The 16,772-nt window shown below is 43.2% G+C and overlaps 2 protein-coding genes across 7 annotated transcripts; both read left to right on the top strand.

Annotated features, from left to right (window-relative positions):
* Window positions 1-797: 797 nt before the first annotated feature.
* LOC127612695 (oxysterol-binding protein 1-like) lies at window positions 798-13,181 on the top strand. Of its 6 annotated transcripts, none has more exons than XM_052083449.1 (17): window positions 798-1,064; window positions 1,347-1,407; window positions 2,465-2,610; window positions 3,704-3,912; window positions 3,987-4,149; window positions 4,350-4,461; window positions 4,551-4,749; window positions 4,901-5,018; window positions 5,126-5,183; window positions 6,204-6,371; window positions 6,457-6,702; window positions 7,778-7,898; window positions 7,978-8,081; window positions 8,175-8,270; window positions 9,329-9,513; window positions 9,587-9,816; window positions 11,929-13,181. In XM_052083449.1, the coding sequence occupies exons 3-17, from the start codon at window positions 2,474-2,476 to the stop codon at window positions 12,072-12,074; spliced, it is 2,292 nt and encodes a 763-aa protein (XP_051939409.1). In that variant the 5' UTR covers window positions 798-1,064; window positions 1,347-1,407; window positions 2,465-2,473; the 3' UTR covers window positions 12,075-13,181. The 6 variants fall into 6 exon arrangements, with proteins under 6 accessions (XP_051939409.1, XP_051939408.1, XP_051939407.1 ...); XM_052083447.1 differs by lacking the exons at window positions 798-1,064; window positions 1,347-1,407; window positions 11,929-13,181 and adding exons at window positions 1,453-1,618; window positions 9,976-10,014; window positions 10,843-11,910; XM_052083448.1 differs by lacking the exon at window positions 1,347-1,407 and having other exon boundaries at window positions 799-1,064.
* Window positions 13,182-14,028: 847 nt separating this feature from the next.
* casp3a (caspase 3, apoptosis-related cysteine peptidase a) lies at window positions 14,029-16,699 on the top strand. The gene is made up of 6 exons (XM_052083469.1): window positions 14,029-14,271; window positions 14,427-14,551; window positions 15,122-15,250; window positions 15,396-15,571; window positions 15,917-16,028; window positions 16,247-16,699. Exons 1-6 carry the CDS (start codon window positions 14,210-14,212, stop codon window positions 16,474-16,476), a joined length of 834 nt encoding a protein of 277 aa, XP_051939429.1. The 5' UTR covers window positions 14,029-14,209; the 3' UTR covers window positions 16,477-16,699.
* The last annotated feature ends 73 nt before the right edge of the window (window positions 16,700-16,772 follow it).

A 16,772-nucleotide genomic window follows, 5' to 3' on the forward strand; every position in this document is an offset into this window, starting at 1 on the left:
ATGATGGTGAAAGAAAATGGATGTTATGGTATTTGAAATAGTAGAGCACTCGTGGTTGTTAGAATTGTCACCCTAAGTAACGTAATTAAAAGAGTCAAAATTGACATTGTTTACTGAAATAACCCCCCCCCCCCCCCAGTTGAGATGCATTGGGGGTGTTTTTTCACCCTTAGGGACCCCCCCTTTTTTTTAATGCTGATAAACATTCTGCATCTGGTTTCCAATTTTAAAAATGGGGTTAGGGTGGGTCCCGAAAAAATATTTGGGTGACCAAAAAGCACGGTGAATATTTGAAACGAACGCAATGAAGCCTGAGTTTGCAGATGCATCTTAATAGGCCTTTAAAATAACTCGTGACACATGTAAAACCTGATATTTATACTTAATGTACCTTCTCTGCTGGACCAAAGATTCGTTTCACCAGGATGATGACGTCTAGATGCATGCTATTAGATTAGATTTTAATAATTATACAGCCGAATTAACTCACAAATTAACGCTTCATTATTTCAAAAATGAAATAATCTACGTCCGGATATTCTACGTGCTACGTGACGTGCAGGCTCATCTGTTGTTAACCCCGCCCCCCTTTTTTTTTCGCGTGGCGGACCAAAAATTGGACATCTGACATTTGCAGCAAATGATTTGCTTGATGACGCCAAAACACCATCATTAAAAATGTTGACACAAAATAGTTGGCATGATAACAGTACATTTAAATTACACTTAACTTATTTAAAATATAATGAAGTTGCTTGGGGGCCCGGGGGGGTGGTTAAAGGTGGCTTTCAAAGTGCTGTCCTCAAGTGGCAATCAAGGTTGACGGTCAACGAGAACTTTCAGTGAGAAAAATGTCAAAGCGTCGTAACATTCGGGGATTTTTGGGTGGCGACGTCACAAAACTAGAAGTTGTATATAAGGTGGATTGTTATTAATTTGTCGACAGCAAGTGTGACGCGTCCGACCAAAATGGATGACAACTTCCGGTCTGGCTAGCAAGCTTAGTGGCGGCCAGAGTTTAAGGAGATTTTCCATGTCTTGAATTGGTTTCCTGCTCTTTCCAGGTAAATCGTTTCAATTATTTGCTCGACAGCACTATGATAGCATATAACCGCTTGGGTGACATTCTATGATTGTGCTGCCACTCAAGGTATTTTTATTAATTTAAATGTAATAAAGAAAAGTTTCCGGGAAGAAGACGTTAGCCCACCACCGGCAAGTCGCTGTCATCACTAGGCACCCGATACACGCACATACACGAAGCTGCGTGTTATGATTTAAGTACTTGATTTTTTTTTCCATAAGCGTGAAAAAAATAATCTGATTAATTTGGCTTTAAATGACAGATTGTCCAGCCATTTTATCCGGGCATGTCATAATGATGACGCGCATCGGGCCAAGGCAAAGGTACTCCTTTTGTGTGTCGAATTCATAAGTCACGTATGTAAAATAGTCACCAAAAAATCATTTCTTATATAATGAAATCCCATCAATTTAGATTTGGGTTTCGAGCCAGGGGTTAAGGTTTCAAATGAGGAGTTCCAAGCAGGGTTTAAAGTTTGGACTTCTTCTTTTTTTTAACCAGTATGTTGATTTGATGGAGACCCTAAACGTGATGGTGAGCCCCTTCCTTGATTGTCTTCTATCTTCCTTCTACTCCCCCTCCTTTCCTTTGCTTTCATCCAATCTTTCCTTCCTTTCATCCCTCCACGCTCCCCTTTGTCCTTCCTTCATACATTTGCTACATCCTTCTACTCTTTCCTCATTCCTCACTTCCTTCTTTCCTTCATTACACCCCTCTACTCATATCAATTCTTCCTGTCATTCCTCGCTACTCACTGTCATCTCTCTTCCCTTCCTTTCCTACATCCTTGGTTCATTTCAACCTTTTACAAACGTTTTTTAATCTGTTGTTCCTCCCATTCTTCTTTCCTACCTTCCATTTTGCCTTCCATCTTTCCTTCATGTACGTCCATATATGTAGCCCACCATCTTTGCGACCCCTTTGTTTCCCTCTATACCTCATGTTTCTTTTCCTTTAATCTGGTGTTACCGTATTTCCTTCCCACCTTCCTTTCATATAATTCTTGTATCCTTACTTCCCTAAACCTATTAATATTTCCTTGAAATATCCGTTCTTTCTTTTCCCCTTTCTTTGTTTTTGTAATTTTAAATTCAATGAACTTTAAATGAGGGATTCCTGCCTTATTTATAAGGTATCGTTATACTCGTGGAGCCTGCTGATACCAGCCATTGCTATGTAAGGCAAAAAAAAAAAAACTCCTCTTCACCAGCGTTTGTTGCCATATAACATGCATACTCAAAGAATGAATTTCCCATACGGGTATCGGCCTGAAAAAAAAAAAGTGGCATCGAATTTACCTACCGGTACTTTTTGGCTGACCTACTTTTGGCCCACCGTGTATATTCCGTGTCAATAAAATGTGCCATGACGCCCCACCAGTCTGCTGTGATGTCATCAGAGTCCAAGCCTCCCACGCCCACCCCAGCAGACACATACAAGGGCTGGCTCTTCAAGTGGACCAACTACATCAAAGGTTACCAGAGACGCTGGTTTGTCCTCAGTAATGGGCTGCTTTCGTATTACCGGTAAGAATCAACGTGGCCTTTGCCCTTCCCTTGAGATTAAAGTCATGTGACTTTTTAACAGGAAACCGAATTGTTGCTTACTGTCAGCAAAACTGAAGCGCTCTTCTTACCTTCTGGTGTGCATTAGTTAAATCGTTTTTTGCAAGAGTAAGGTCCTGATCTTCTGAGAAAACATGTGTTACAAGAATACATTTGTGAAGTGAAAAGAGGAAAAACAGGAAGACAGGAGTTGCATCGTAATAAGAATAAAAAAAAAACGTGACAAGGATAATCATAATACAATACAATACGATAGTTTTTTTTTTCTTCTAAATTGTAGTGTTGCGCCAACGGTTATAAGAAACCGTTGCAGTTACGGGGAAATGCAAGAGTACAAGAAGAGACTTGAAATTTTGTGCCTTTTTTTTTTTTAAAGTCCATATATTTGTGATTGTCTTGGATCGTTGTTTAATCTTTTTGGGGTTTAAAATCAACATTGAAGAAAAAAAAATCAATGTGACCAAAAGATGATTTGATCATTAAAATAATTAATCGGCAAGCACTTAATGTTAACATAATGACTTTCATTCATTCATTCATCTTCCGAGCCGCTTGATCGTCACTAGGTTCGCGGGGGGTGCTGGAGCCCATCCCAGCTGTCTTCGGGCAGCAGGCGGGGGACACCCTGAATTGGTTGCCACCCAATCACAGGGCACACAGAGACAAACAACCATTCACGCTCACACTCACACCTAGGGACACTTCGGAGTGTTCAATCAGCCTGCCACACATGTTTTTGGAATGTGGGAGGAAACCGGAGCACCCGGAGAAAACCCACGCAGGCCCGGGGAGAACATGCAAACTCCACACAGGGAGGCCGGAGCTGGAATCGAACCCGGTACCTCTGCACTGCGAAGCCGACGTGCTAACCACTGGGCTACCGGGCCGCCCCACATAATGACTTTTGTGAACATAATGATCGGAAGCGGCGCTCTGGGAGTTGTGACAAAGTGTAAAGAAGAAGGAAAAAAAAAAAGCAAGCCACAAAGAATGTTGTAGCATTGTGAAGGAAAAAAAACAACGTTTTTTTACCGGACAATAATCTTGTCCACAGGACCCAGGCCGAGATGGGCCACACGTGCCGCGGCACAATCAACCTGGCCACGGCCAACATCGTCGTGGAGGACTCGTGCAACTTCGTCATCTCCAACGGCGGCGCGCAGACGTACCACCTGAAGGCCAGCTGCGAGGTGGAGCGCCAGCGCTGGATCACCGCCTTGGAACTGGCCAAGGCAAAGGCCTTCCACATGCAGGATCTGTCGGGTGAGTGGGGAAAAAGTTCCCCCTTTTTCATGTTTTGCACTTCCTCCGTCATCTTCAATCGCCGTCGTCCGCAGATGAGTCGTCGGACGAAGCGTCCGAAGCGCCCAACGCCTCGGGACAGGGGGGCGGAGGCCGCAATGTGGAAATCCAGTCTACGCTGCGCACGCTCGGCAGCAAAGTGGAAGACCTCGGCACGTGCAATGATCTGATCGTCAAGCACGGATCAGCCCTGCAAAGGTACGGGGACCCCAAGTCCCCAACGGGCCTTTATACATAGGTCATAGGTCATAGGTCATAGGTCATTTTTGACCAACTCTTTTGGTGTTTTACAGTAGTAGTTAACCCGTGCTGTGGAAGCGTCGGTGTAAGCATAATTACAATCAAGTTGGACCATTCTTCAACTTGTGACGATTGAGTTGACTTTACTCCCCAAACAGATCTTTGTCAGAACTCGAGGGCATTCACGAGGCGGCGGACATGAGCGAGAAGATCCGACAAGTCACCGAGAGGGCCACGCTCTTCCGAATCACCTCCAACGCAATGATCAACGTAAGTCTCCCGCCCCCCCCCCCCCCCCCCCAGCGCCGGGAGAGTCTGCGACGTCGTCGAAACCGGCTGATGGCTTTTGCCGCGCCCAGGCGTGCCGAGACTTCCTGTCCGTAGCTCAGCACCACAGCAAGCGCTGGCAGAAGGCCTTGCAGCTGGAGCGGGCGCAGAGGATCCGCTTGGAGGAGACGCTGGAGCAGCTGGCCAAGCAGCACAACCACCTGGAGAGAGCTTTCAGGGGGGCCACCGTCCTCCTGCCGTCGCGCAGCAACATGGACTTGGCTAGCAAAGGTGCGCTTCCCCATCCTTGCCGTGTGCATTTCACGATTTTACATGATGATATCCTTTGCAAGTAAGGCTTTGGCCATAAAATGTTCACCGTACTACTATTTGTACAAATAAAAGGCCGTTGCGACGTGTAATCCTCCAGATTTTGTTGCAGGCGCAATCTCGGGAAAGGGGGATGCCAGCGACGAGGATGATGACAACGAGTTCTTTGACGCCATGGAGGAGCCGGCGGAGTTCATCACGATTCCCGCCGACCCGAAATATCACAGGTCGCTCGTACACGGGCACAAATCGCTGCCAAGACTTCAGCGCTGGTTATTTTGTTAGTGAACAATATGGATGAACCCCCCCTTTTTTTTTTCTTTTTTTTGGCCTACAGGAGATCTAGCAGCAACGTAAGCAGGCAGAGCAATGAGACCGGCATGGACGATCTGTCGGTAAATGCGTGTTCATTTACTTTGTGTTAAAAGGAGACACTGTGTGCGTTTTTGTCACAATTTGAGACAGTTGTCAGGTTTAACCCTTGGGTCCTTCAAATGGAAAAAAAACCCCTAAGTTACGCATTTTACAATTTTTGTAATGATGTATATTTTTTTTTCAAACACTCAAAATGTTCAGAGGCATCTGTGCTATCCATACATATATAGTTTTTATTAGTTCTTTGGGATTTTTTATTCTTTATTTTTTGCAAAAGGAAAAAAAAATTTGTGTCTGGAGGTCCCAACCAAGCCCTACGAACAATCCCGACCGGACGTGTTCGTGTAAAATGCATTGGTTTGAAGCCTCCTGCAAAAAGGCAAACTCATTTGCGATCCTCTGACGCCACCTAAAAGTTGCACAATTGGAATGACCTCAACCCAAAAATGTGGCATGCTTACGTCTGTCCAAGCGAAAACAAAGCGATTGACGTAAAAATCGCGTGAAATGCATGTTTACACATTAGGTTTACGATGCATTCAAAAATATGAATTATAATGGGTCTCTATGATGCAAAATATGTCAATTGTGAAGATTACGCAATCAAAACCTTTTTTATTATTGCTGCAATGCCTGAGAATTATCAGTCGGTGATGTCATGAAATGTAGGCCATTTTAGAACCCCCCCATACGTTTCAGCTCTCTCGTGTTTTTCCGAATGCCTTTGATTCAAAGACATAATTGGACTACGAGGTTAACATTAAAAAAAAAAGGTTTGTGACATTCTTACATCGATATACACAATTTTTTTTTGACAGCGGATAATATCCATGTCACGCTCTTGTTATCACGATGCTGGGATCAGAGGTAGGGTGTTGCGACTAGGCAAGCGGCTCCTTGTGGGAAGAGGAAGGTTTTCACTCGCTCAAGCGAGAATTCATCTCCAAGCTAGCGCACGAGTCGCTTGAGAAGCAAATTCTGTAAACCTCCTCTCCCAAGTTTTCCTCCTCATCCTCCCACTCCTCCTGCTCCCGGTTCAGTTCGACGAGCTGTCGCTGGCGTCCGGCCCGGAGTCCCCGCAGCACCATGAGCCGCAGCCCGTCAGGCGACGACGGACGCGCATCCCAGAAAAGCCCAACTACTACCTCAACCTGTGGAGCATCATGAAGAACTGCATCGGCAAGGAGCTTTCCAAGATACCGATGCCCGTGAGACCGCTGCCGCGCAAAAAGGTTCCACGAGCCACCCCGAAGGCAGTAACGGCCACGCCCCCCTCGTCTCCCTCACATCCAGGTGAACTTTAACGAGCCTCTCTCCATGCTGCAACGGCTGTCGGAGGACCTGGAGTACTACGAGCTGCTGGACAAGGCGTCCAAGTGTCCGAGCTCCCTGGAGCAGATGTGCTACGTGGCCGCCTTCACCGTCTCGTCCTACTCCACGACCGTCCACCGCACCAGCAAGCCCTTCAACCCTCTGTTGGGGGAAACCTTCGAGCTGGATCGCCTGCGAGAGTGCGGCTACCGCTCTCTTTGCGAACAGGTAGCTACAACGAGCCCAGCACTTTTTAACGTACATGTATGGTGGCCCGGTAGTCTAGTGGTTAGCACGTCGGCTTCACAGTGCAGAGGTACCGGGTTCGATTCCAGCTCCGGCCTCCCTGTGTGGAGTTTGCATGTTCTCGCCGGGCCTGCGTGGGTTTTCTCCGGGTGCTCCGGTTTCCTCCCACATTCCAAAAACATGCATGGCAGGCTGATTGGACGCTCTAAATTGTCCCTCGGTGTGAGTGTGAGTGCGAATGGTTGTTTGTTTCTGTGTGCCCTGCGATTGGCTGGCAACCGATTCAGGGTGTCCCCCGCCTACTGCCCGAAGACAGTTGGAGCCTACTCCAGCACCCCCCGCGACTCTAGTGAGGATCGAGCGGCTCGGAAGATGAATGAATGAATAAGCAAACAACGAATATACAATAAAATGATCTACTGTATAGTATAAAGTAAATTGTGACATGAAACATAGATTACATTCACAGTTAATTATACACAAGTTAAAATCTTTAGGTTGAATGTCAGAATGGAAAATAGATTAACAATGTTCCACGTATTGAATATACAATAAAAATAGAATAGAATAAATATAAAAAGTACAGAGCGCGAATAAAATACGAAATTATCAAAAAAGGAATGCGATGTGACATATAAAACATGTGCAGATTCATATTTCCATCGATTTATTTTGTTGTTGTTCACCAAAAATGCAGGAAAACGTATTTGCTTATTTGTAGAACCAAAAGGATCTCGATCTGGACCTAATACTGATTGAACACATTTCGATAACACGCATATTTTATTCATATTTGATGAATAATAGTGATCGCCCCACCCCCAGACGTGTTTATCTTGAATGATCGAATTTGGTGGAAAGTGGGAATCCATTTGAATGGCCTTCAGTTGCGTGCAGACCCCCAAAAACCCAAACCAAAAAAAAAAACTATAATAGATGCCAACCTCCTGCTTATTCCCAGACGTCTGCCTTTATAATTCTTACTTCATTCCCTTTTTTTACAAGATTCCCATGAAATATCTCCAAATGTTTCTTCCCCGGCCGCCTGTTGTCTCAGGTGAGCCACCACCCACCTGCAGCAGCCCACCACGCCATCTCCGAAAAAGGCTGGACGCTCAGACAGGAAATCACCTTAGCCAGCAAGTTCCGAGGAAAATATTTGTCCATCCTCCCTTTCGGTGAGTGCGCCTTGAGGTGGACGCAAGTCTGCCATTGACATTCCTGATCCATATCATGCAGCCCGTTTGTCTTCCTCAGGTTCCATCCATTGCATATTTGATAAGAGCGCCAACCATTACACTTGGAAGAAAGTGACCACCACTGTGCACAACATTATCGTGGGCAAGTTATGGATCGATCAGGTAGGGTGACGACGTGACTCCGCGGTAATGTCATCATGCCCGTCGTGACTTTTTTTTTTGAACAGCAACGTTTTTTTTTTTTTTTTGTTCCAGTCTGGGGAGATCGATGTGGTCAACCACAAGACGGGCGATCGCTGCCACCTCAAGTTCACTCCTTACAGTTACTTCTCCAGAGACGTGCCGAGAAAGGTGACTTTTTCTCCTAGGCCCGTGGAAGCGCTTGTAAACAATGAAACTAAAAAAAAAAAAAGAATGTGATGAAATTTGATTGTAATTTCAATTTTGAAAAATCTGATTAACTGATCGGATGTAGTGGAAAATGCAATGAATCGGGAAGTTTTTCAAATGAAAATTTAGGGAATCTAAATTACAAAGTGAAGTTGAATTGATTTTCGTTTGAAATTTGAATTTCATGAAACATTATCTATAAAATTACATTTAAAATGTTATTCAAAGAAATTAAAATCTTAATTGAAAATCATCTTAAATTATATGATGTCACAGTGTAATTCAATTGGTTTAAATTCAATGTCAAGATTACATTCATTCATTCATTCATTCATTCATTCATTCATCTTCCGAGCCGCTCGATCATCACTAGGGTCGCGGGGGGTGCCGGAGCCTATCCCAGCTGTCTTCGGGCAGCAGGCGGGGGACACCCTGAATCGGTTGCCAGCCAATCGCAGGGCACACAGAGACGAACAACCATTCGCACTCACACTCACACCTAGGGACAATTTAGAGCATCCAATCAGCCTACCATGCATGTTTTTTTTTTTGGAATGTGGGAGGAAACCGGAGCACCCGGAGAAAACCCACGCAGGCCCGGGGAGAACATGCAAACTCCACACAGAGAGGCCGGAGCTGGAATCGAACCCGGTGCTTCTGCACTGTGAAGCCGACGTGCTAACCACTGGACTACCGGGCCGCAAGATTACATTTAATACAAATTAAATTTTAAAGAATTACATTAGATTGTTTAATAAATGTAAATTTTATTTACTTAATTTCAACTATAGATCTAGAAAATCTGATTAAATTGAAACATCCCCATGATTTGTAATAAGAGAAACCGATGATTTAAATAAATTATTCAGCTGCTAAAATGGAAAATTTGCGATTTATTTGCAGCGACAGAAGCTTTTCTAATTTGATTCAGATTCAATTTAAAATGTTTTCATGAATTCCCAGAGCAATGTTTCAGGCCCACTCTTGTTTTCAACCACGCTGCGTTTCCCTTCCGAAAGGTGACAGGCGTGGTGACGGACAAAGATGGAAAGGCGCATTACGTGCTGTCCGGCACGTGGGATGAGAAGATGGAGTTCTCCAGGATCATGCAAAGCAGCAAAAGCGAAAACGGCGCTGAGGGCAAACAGAGGACTGTCTACCAGACTCTCAAAGCTAAGGAAATATGGCGGAAGAACCCCTTGCCGTACGTTCTGCCGCAACCCCCCGCAAATAATTACCGATGACGTGAATCCGAATGAGGTCTTCTCTTTCCATAGAGAGGGAGCGGAAAACATGTACTACTTCTCCTCACTGGCATTGACGCTCAACGAACCCGAGGAAGGCGTGGCGCCCACGGACAGCCGGCGGCGGCCTGACCAGCGCCTCATGGAGAAGGGTTACTGGGACGAGGCCAATGCAGAGAAGCAGAGGTTGGAGGAAAAGCAGCGGATGGCTCGCCGGGAAAGGGAGTGGGAGATCGTCAAGGCGGCCGTCACGCCCGAGGATGGTAAGAAAGAGGCGCCATCGCGAAGCAAGCCATCTTCGATTCTACACCGAGGGTCTGATACGTCAGCGAGAAAGGAGGACGATGTAGCGACATGCATGCGTGTGTGTGATGTGTCTGTGTATACTATTGTCTACCTCTCTTCTGTGTCCCAACACTAAGCATGCGCCCAGGATCCAAACAGTGACTCGCCTTTGAAAAGCAAGTACTGTACTTCTTTTTGGCCAGAGATTCTCTTAGTGTGGTACGAGGGCTCCCTCCAGTGTGTCATTTGACTTTCCAGATATTGCTAATGCCTCTGTATGTAGCAATCTATCCTGTCTAATCTTAAATGCGGGCTAACTAGCTTAAATGTCTAATATTGATGCGAGGAAGTAGCTTTCCAGGTAGCTCAACTGTCAAGGGAGCTAGCAATAATGCCAATTTGCACTCTTTTTAAGTAACGATAGCGATAGCTTAAATATCCAGTAAGCTAATAATATCGCTAGCGAGTTGGCTGCCTTTCTAAATAGCCATATGCTTAGCTAACTAAATAGTTAATGTTGATACAAGATAGCTTTGTGATGACCCACTTTGTTGGCAAATGAGCTTGCTAGCTTATAATAATGCCAAGTAGTGCGCACTCTTTATTGTATTTCTCAAATACAATAAAAAGAGCACGCTAATTTGGTTTCAGGCGAAAGCAAGTATCACCACGCTGGCTAAATATGTAAATAGCTTAACAATAAGGCTAGATAACTTTTAGTTAATTAATATATCTTTCCGAGTCACTGTTTTACTGGCTAATTAAGATAGTCTGAGCGAATAATAAATTGAGATAGCTGCGTGTCTTTCGTATAATATAACGTTATAGCTTGCTAGTGATAGCTTGATATATTATGTAGCTTTCTAGCCATTGTGCTCTACGTGTTCTGTTGGCCATTATGGTGGAACTTTGAGAGTTACGTATTTTTGAATGAGGTACTTTGTTTAAAACAAATTGACAACCACTGGTTTAGCAAAAAATATGTTTGTGTGTGTGTTTTTTAGCCAACGCGGATGAGATTGGAACGGACGCGAGTGAGATTTCAGATGAAAGCAAGTATCACCACGTAGCCTCGTAGTGTACAGTCATTCATTCGTATTGTTAGGGCTGTGTTGTTTAACATTTTAGCACACCATCCTATGTAGATCTCCCACTTGTGATGTTTTGTGGTCTGACTTCTGAACAATCTTAAGCGGGATGTTTACCACACAAACAAGGGTTAGGAGTGAACATTTAAATTCCAGGTTTCAAGCCAGGATGGAGTTCCAAGTTAGGTTGCCAAATGTGGACTACAGTTTCAAGCCTCGGTTGGCGATTCAAACTTGGGTTTTTAAGACAGTTGATGGGCTATGAATCCAGGATAAGGGGTTTCGAGTTGGGATTCCAAGGGAGAGTGTGGGTTTCCAAGCTAGGGTTTGAAGTCTGCAAAACACAACACTAATTTCCCCCACCTGTGTCGCAAAATGCTGCACGGCACGTTTGAAGGGTATATTAGCATTGTGTAGCACGTAGTGTAGTAGAGTTGAGTGACTGCTAATGATGTGACAAAGGGTGTTTTTGTGCACTGACATTCAGCTGACACAGAGGACTCTCTTAACCTTCACGCTGCTGCTGCTCCTTCTTTTCCGCCTCCTGTCACATGCAAGTAGCCTCCCATCGTTCTTCTACTCCTTACACGTTAGCACTCCTCATGTTTTTACGCTCTTTTAAGCCCGAGACAATGAAAGTTTATGCGGAGCTATAGGCAAAAGCAAGTAATTAGACAGACAGATAAATAGATAGATAGAAAAATAGAATTACATATCGGGTATTTGAAACAACCACTTTGCCTGATAGAAAAGCCCACTAGCGTAATGCTAACACACAATTCAAAAGGGCAGACGGGTATTGCAAAACCAGTCCACTCGCCTCGATTCAAACTATGCAAAATGACCTGGTTGATTGACAATATATGCCAAAATTAAAAAAATTGCAATTATGTTTCTATTGCAATTGATTTTGCGATCGTAAGTTAAAAATGACTATTTTACATGGCGGTGTAGCGTTTGGGTGTTGAGTGTTGATTGCGTTTTTCTTTTTATGTCTTCCAGCTGTCCATCCAGACAGCTACCAGGCGCTGTGGTTTGAGAAGATTGACGAACCCACGTTGGGAGAGAGCATGCATGTCTACAAGGGAGGCTACTGGGAGACCAAGGACAGCGGTGGCGGTTGGGATGTTTGCCCTGACATATTCTGACCACAAGCTATCAAATGAAAGCCAACGGTGGAAAGGATATCACACACGGAAAAAAAAAGTTGCTTCACAACAATGAACAAAAATGTTATTGAAAAATGCTGTACTGTAGTCCTCTTTTTATGAAAATGTCATGTTTGATGAATTTCAAAAATATGTATGTTACAACGGGGGAGAAAATCAATTTGAGAAAAGGAGAAGAGTTTTCAGAAAACAAATCTTTTGAGGCATTTTTTAAAATAGAATAAAGTTACAATTTTGTAAATAAAATAGGTAACCTTCCAAAAAAAAGTTGTAATATGCGAAATAAGTTAGAATTTTATGAGGAGAAATATTACTGCAAGAAAGGGTTGTAATATGGGATAAGAGTTACAATTTGTAAGAAATATTTAATATTTTGAGAACGTGATGAGAATAAAGTAATGGTATGTTACAAGAAAAATGTGATTGTGCAAAAATCAAGTTAAAAGTCATGTTAAACCTAAAGGAAAATGTAATATGTAAATTGTAATTTTACAAGAAAAACAGGTATCATTTACTCAGTTAAAATCCACACCTCCACCTCATTTTTTATCCTAAATAAAAGTAACAAGAGACAAAATTTGTGGAATAATTTTGTGCAAATTTCGTAAGATTTTTTTTTTTACCAGAACCACAAAAAACCCAAATTTTAATTTACACAAAGTTGTAATGTTACAAGAAAAAAAAGTTGGACTATGCAATTGTTGCCATAAGTATTTTTCTTCACTTCCAGGGTCACCATCTTAAAAAACTATAGAGGCAAGATTTTCATCTAAAGAGTCAAATACTGTATTTAATAAAATTAAAATAAAGAAAAATACTTAGGAGTGCAAACTGTATTTTTTTGTCCAGCTTTGTACAATGTAAGGGTCCTTTCGGACTATGCAGTGAACGAGATTCCTTATTTTTTTTCCACTTATTTAAGTGTACTTACTTTCTGTTGTCAAATATTATTTGACATTTTTACATGCTGTAGTATATCTCTCCGTGTATCCTCCTCCCTTCCCCCGGGAAACGGTGGTGCCTATACGAGTTTAATATGTTTGATAATATACTGTTCCTGGTTTCAATAAATTAGTGATTGTCAAATGTCTACAATTCTATGAAAGTATATAAATAAGAATAGAGTCATTTTTTAGCCATTTAAATGAAATAACATTGAGTTTGAGAGAAATGTTGCATATTTTGAAATAGTAAAAATAATTTTGTTGTGCCCTGCGATTGGCTGGCAACCGATTCAGGGTGTCCCCCGCCTACTGCCCGGAGACAGCTGGGGTGGGCTCCAGCACCCCCCGCGACCCTAGTGAGGATCAAGCGGTACGGAAGATGAATGAATGAATGAATTTTGTTGTGCATTACAATGAAAAAAATCCAATGTCGTCATAATTGTATTAGAGAAGATTGAAACGGGCGAAAAACGTACATGTTTCAAGAATGAAGTTAAAATCAGAAAAAAATGTTCTAGATTTTTTGTTAATGTGAAGGGGAAAAAACAATTTAAAAAAGACAGTTTTAAAACAAAAAAAATATAAGAACCGTTGCAGTTTTGTGATAGAATTGTAATTCTAATTTCGCATAATGGGAAATTTAGAAGCATTTACAGGATAAAAATCACTTGAATCAACCTTATGAGAATTTTTAGTGTATTTTGACAGTGTATTCTTTACCAATTATAATGGTGACTTTTCAATCGTTATTTTGATCGAGTTTTCGTTTTCATTCATAACTTAAAATTTTAGATGTTTTTGCAGTTGTATTTGGTAACTATTCTAAACATCATTTTGTTATGGACAGGTATTACATATTTTTGCATATTTTACATATTTATGATCCCCCCCACCACCGCCACCACCACAACCACCACATACATTTCCTGTTTCAGACACCGCCCGTACGGCAAGCTCGTGGTTATAAAACGAACGTACCAAAAAAAGCGTGACGTCACTGGCTTTTGTTTATGATCTAGACGTTGCTTCCGAGTGAAGTACAGCAACAGCTCACTAGCTCCCTCCCGGTCTACCGCTCATTACCGGGTGTGAACCTACAAATAATTAATTACGTGCGATTGTGTAATCACTAGAAGCGGAGTAGGTGTTAATATTAAACGTTTGGTAAGGATGTCGGCTAACGGGCCCGCTGGAGTTGACTGCACGGACGCGAGAAAAGGCGACGGACAAGCGTGAGTTGAATTATTTTTTGTGTCAGCGAGCAGCCACTCGTGGTTGCCATTGACAAAGAATCGAAACACTTTGTGCCGTAGTCGTGTAGTTTGTTGTGAAAGTATTTGTATTGATTAATTTTAAAAGGTGTGTGTGTGTGTGTGCTCGGCGCCAGGTCCGAGAGCTCCATGGACGTGGATGCCCGCAAGGCTGCGGCACACAGTTACAGATACAGCCTGCAGTTTCCATCCATCGGACAATGTATCATCATCAACAACAAGAATTTCGACAGGGGGACAGGTTTGAATCCATCTATCTGTTCTGTAATACTACAACATCATCAACAGGAGTTCAGAACATTTCGTGAGCCTCTCCCATCCTGTTCACAATCGAGTGAGTCGATACATTGGTAGGAGAATGTTAGAGACGGAGCTACCAGATAGGAAAGGCCAAAGAGGAGATTCATGGATGCCGTGAGGGGAAGACATGCAGGTAGTTGGAGCAAGAGTAGAGGATGCAGAAAACAGGGAAAGATGGAAATTCATGAAAAGGGACAAACCAAAAGGAGAAGATCGAAATCGGCATCAGCTGTCAAGTAATCCATACCGTTCAAACCCTAGCTAAGGGCCTGTGTGTAGTATTTCTATGTTCACAGTGTCTGCTGTTCCCTTTTGGAAATTATCTTGTCAGATGTCCGGCAGGAAGCGAACGTAACCACAAGTGTTAGTTTGACGTGCGTCAGATCACAAGGAACCACGTTTCTCTTTCAGTTCCTCTTCCACTTTTGGACCTTGAATGAAATCAAATCATTCGTTTCTGTTAGTAGCCGACCCCCCCCCCCCCATTTAAATGTTGTTTATGTTGTCGCAGGCATGAATCCACGCAGCGGTACCGACGTGGATGCGGCCAACGCCATGAAAGTGTTCGGCAAGTTGGGTTACCGGTGCAAAATTTACAATGACCAGACAGTGACGCAAATGAAACATGTTTTAACTACAGGTGAGGGCATCAAGCTACTCCGACGATCATAATTTCACCAATTTGGTCATTCTGTAGCATTCCATAGTTCCAGCATCATGGGATCGGCGTCAGCCTTAAAAAAAAAAAAAAAAAAATCGGTGTCTTTCCTCTGTCTTTTCCCCAGTGTCCAAGGAGGATCACGGCGGCTGTGCGTCGCTGGTGTGCGTGTTGCTTAGTCACGGCGACGAAGGCGTTTTCTTCGGCACCGACGGTTCCATCGAGCTCAAACACCTCACCTCGCTTTTCCGCGGGGATCGCTGCAAGACGCTGGTGGGCAAGCCCAAACTATTCTTCATACAGGTACTGGCACTCATTTCAAAATAGTCCCCCCTTTTGTCGACGTCTGAGCCAAGCTAAATGGAACATGAAACGGGACGTGCGGATTTGCAGAGTGACACTGCCACCTTGTGGCGCATTTTAAGTATTGCGAGAACATTTCCTCACTTTTCCTTTAAATGTCTTTTTAATCATTTTTTGGGGGATTATGACAAAGAAGAAAAGTTGTGAGAACAAGTCATAATTTCCCAAGCAAACAAATTGAGAAAAATAGTTGTGATATGTTAACATCATAGGATTTTTTTTTAATGTTACAAAACATCATTAGTTATGAGAACATTGTTTTGTCTCTCCTTTTCCACGGCGAAGGCATGCAGAGGCACCGAGCTGGATGCCGGCATCGAAACGGACAGCGCCGACGACGGCGCAGCCAGGATCCCCGTCGAAGCAGACTTCCTCTACGCCTATTCCACTGCGCCAGGTCGCTTCATCTTATACTGTATACGCTACATGACCTTTGACCTAAATCAGGATGATTTTTTAAAAAATAGATGGTTGGAAAGACATTGCCTTTTTTTTTCAGCATTCATGATGTTCATAATTTAGACAATCTTTTAATGACCCAAGGGGGAAAAAAATGTAAATGTTCGTTTAAGTTTGAAGTCCTTGCCTATTTTTGTACGTTAATCATCCGTGCAGGCTATTACTCGTGGAGGAACACCATGACGGGCTCGTGGTTTGTCCAGTCGCTCTGCGAGATGCTGAGCGCACACGGCCACGCGCTGGAGCTGCAGCACATCCTCACCCGCGTCAACCACAAGGTGGCGCTGGAGTTTGAGTCGGTCTCCACCACGCCGGGCTTCGATGCCAAGAAGCAGATCCCGTGCATCGTGTCCATGCTGACCAAGGAGATGTACTTTGTACCCTGACCCACACCAGCTCTTTTTCGGATTTTTTCCGTTTATGTGCATTTCGATGGAGTTTGTAGGCATTATTTAGTTGTTTTTTTTGTGTGTGTTAAATAATTCATGATGAATGCCCACTTCATTGGGAATTTTGATGTATGTTTGCTGTTCATACAATTCAGGGAGGTATGAAGCCACTAGTGTATGCCTTGTATATGCTAGCTTGGACAAAAGTAGGAATACACACGCACACAAAAAAATGTACACTTACTCAAATTACATTTCTGAATGTTTAATCTCGTAAAATTAAATTTGCGTTT

This window comes from Hippocampus zosterae, chromosome 13, assembly GCF_025434085.1.
Source record: "Hippocampus zosterae strain Florida chromosome 13, ASM2543408v3, whole genome shotgun sequence".
Classification (NCBI taxonomy): Eukaryota; Metazoa; Chordata; class Actinopteri; order Syngnathiformes; family Syngnathidae; genus Hippocampus; species Hippocampus zosterae.

What these genes read in the sequence shown, in the direction of transcription:
- casp3a (XM_052083469.1), top strand. Translation starts at nt 14,210, where the DNA reads ATGTCGGCTAACGGGCCCGCTGGAGTTGACTGCACGGACGCGAGAAAA. An exon ending in AGAAAAGGCGACGGACAAGC is followed by an intron (nt 14,272 to 14,426) that starts GTGAGTTGAATT and finishes GCTCGGCGCCAG; the next exon opens with GTCCGAGAGCTCCATGGACG. An exon ending in CCAAACTATTCTTCATACAG is followed by an intron (nt 15,572 to 15,916) that starts GTACTGGCACTC and finishes TCCACGGCGAAG; the next exon opens with GCATGCAGAGGCACCGAGCT.
- LOC127612695 (XM_052083445.1), top strand. Translation starts at nt 1,532, where the DNA reads ATGAGGAGTTCCAAGCAGGGTTTAAAGTTTGGACTTCTTCTTTTTTTT. An exon ending in CCAGAGACGTGCCGAGAAAG is followed by an intron (nt 8,271 to 9,328) that starts GTGACTTTTTCT and finishes CCCTTCCGAAAG; the next exon opens with GTGACAGGCGTGGTGACGGA. An exon ending in TGGCGGAAGAACCCCTTGCC is followed by an intron (nt 9,514 to 9,586) that starts GTACGTTCTGCC and finishes CTCTTTCCATAG; the next exon opens with AGAGGGAGCGGAAAACATGT.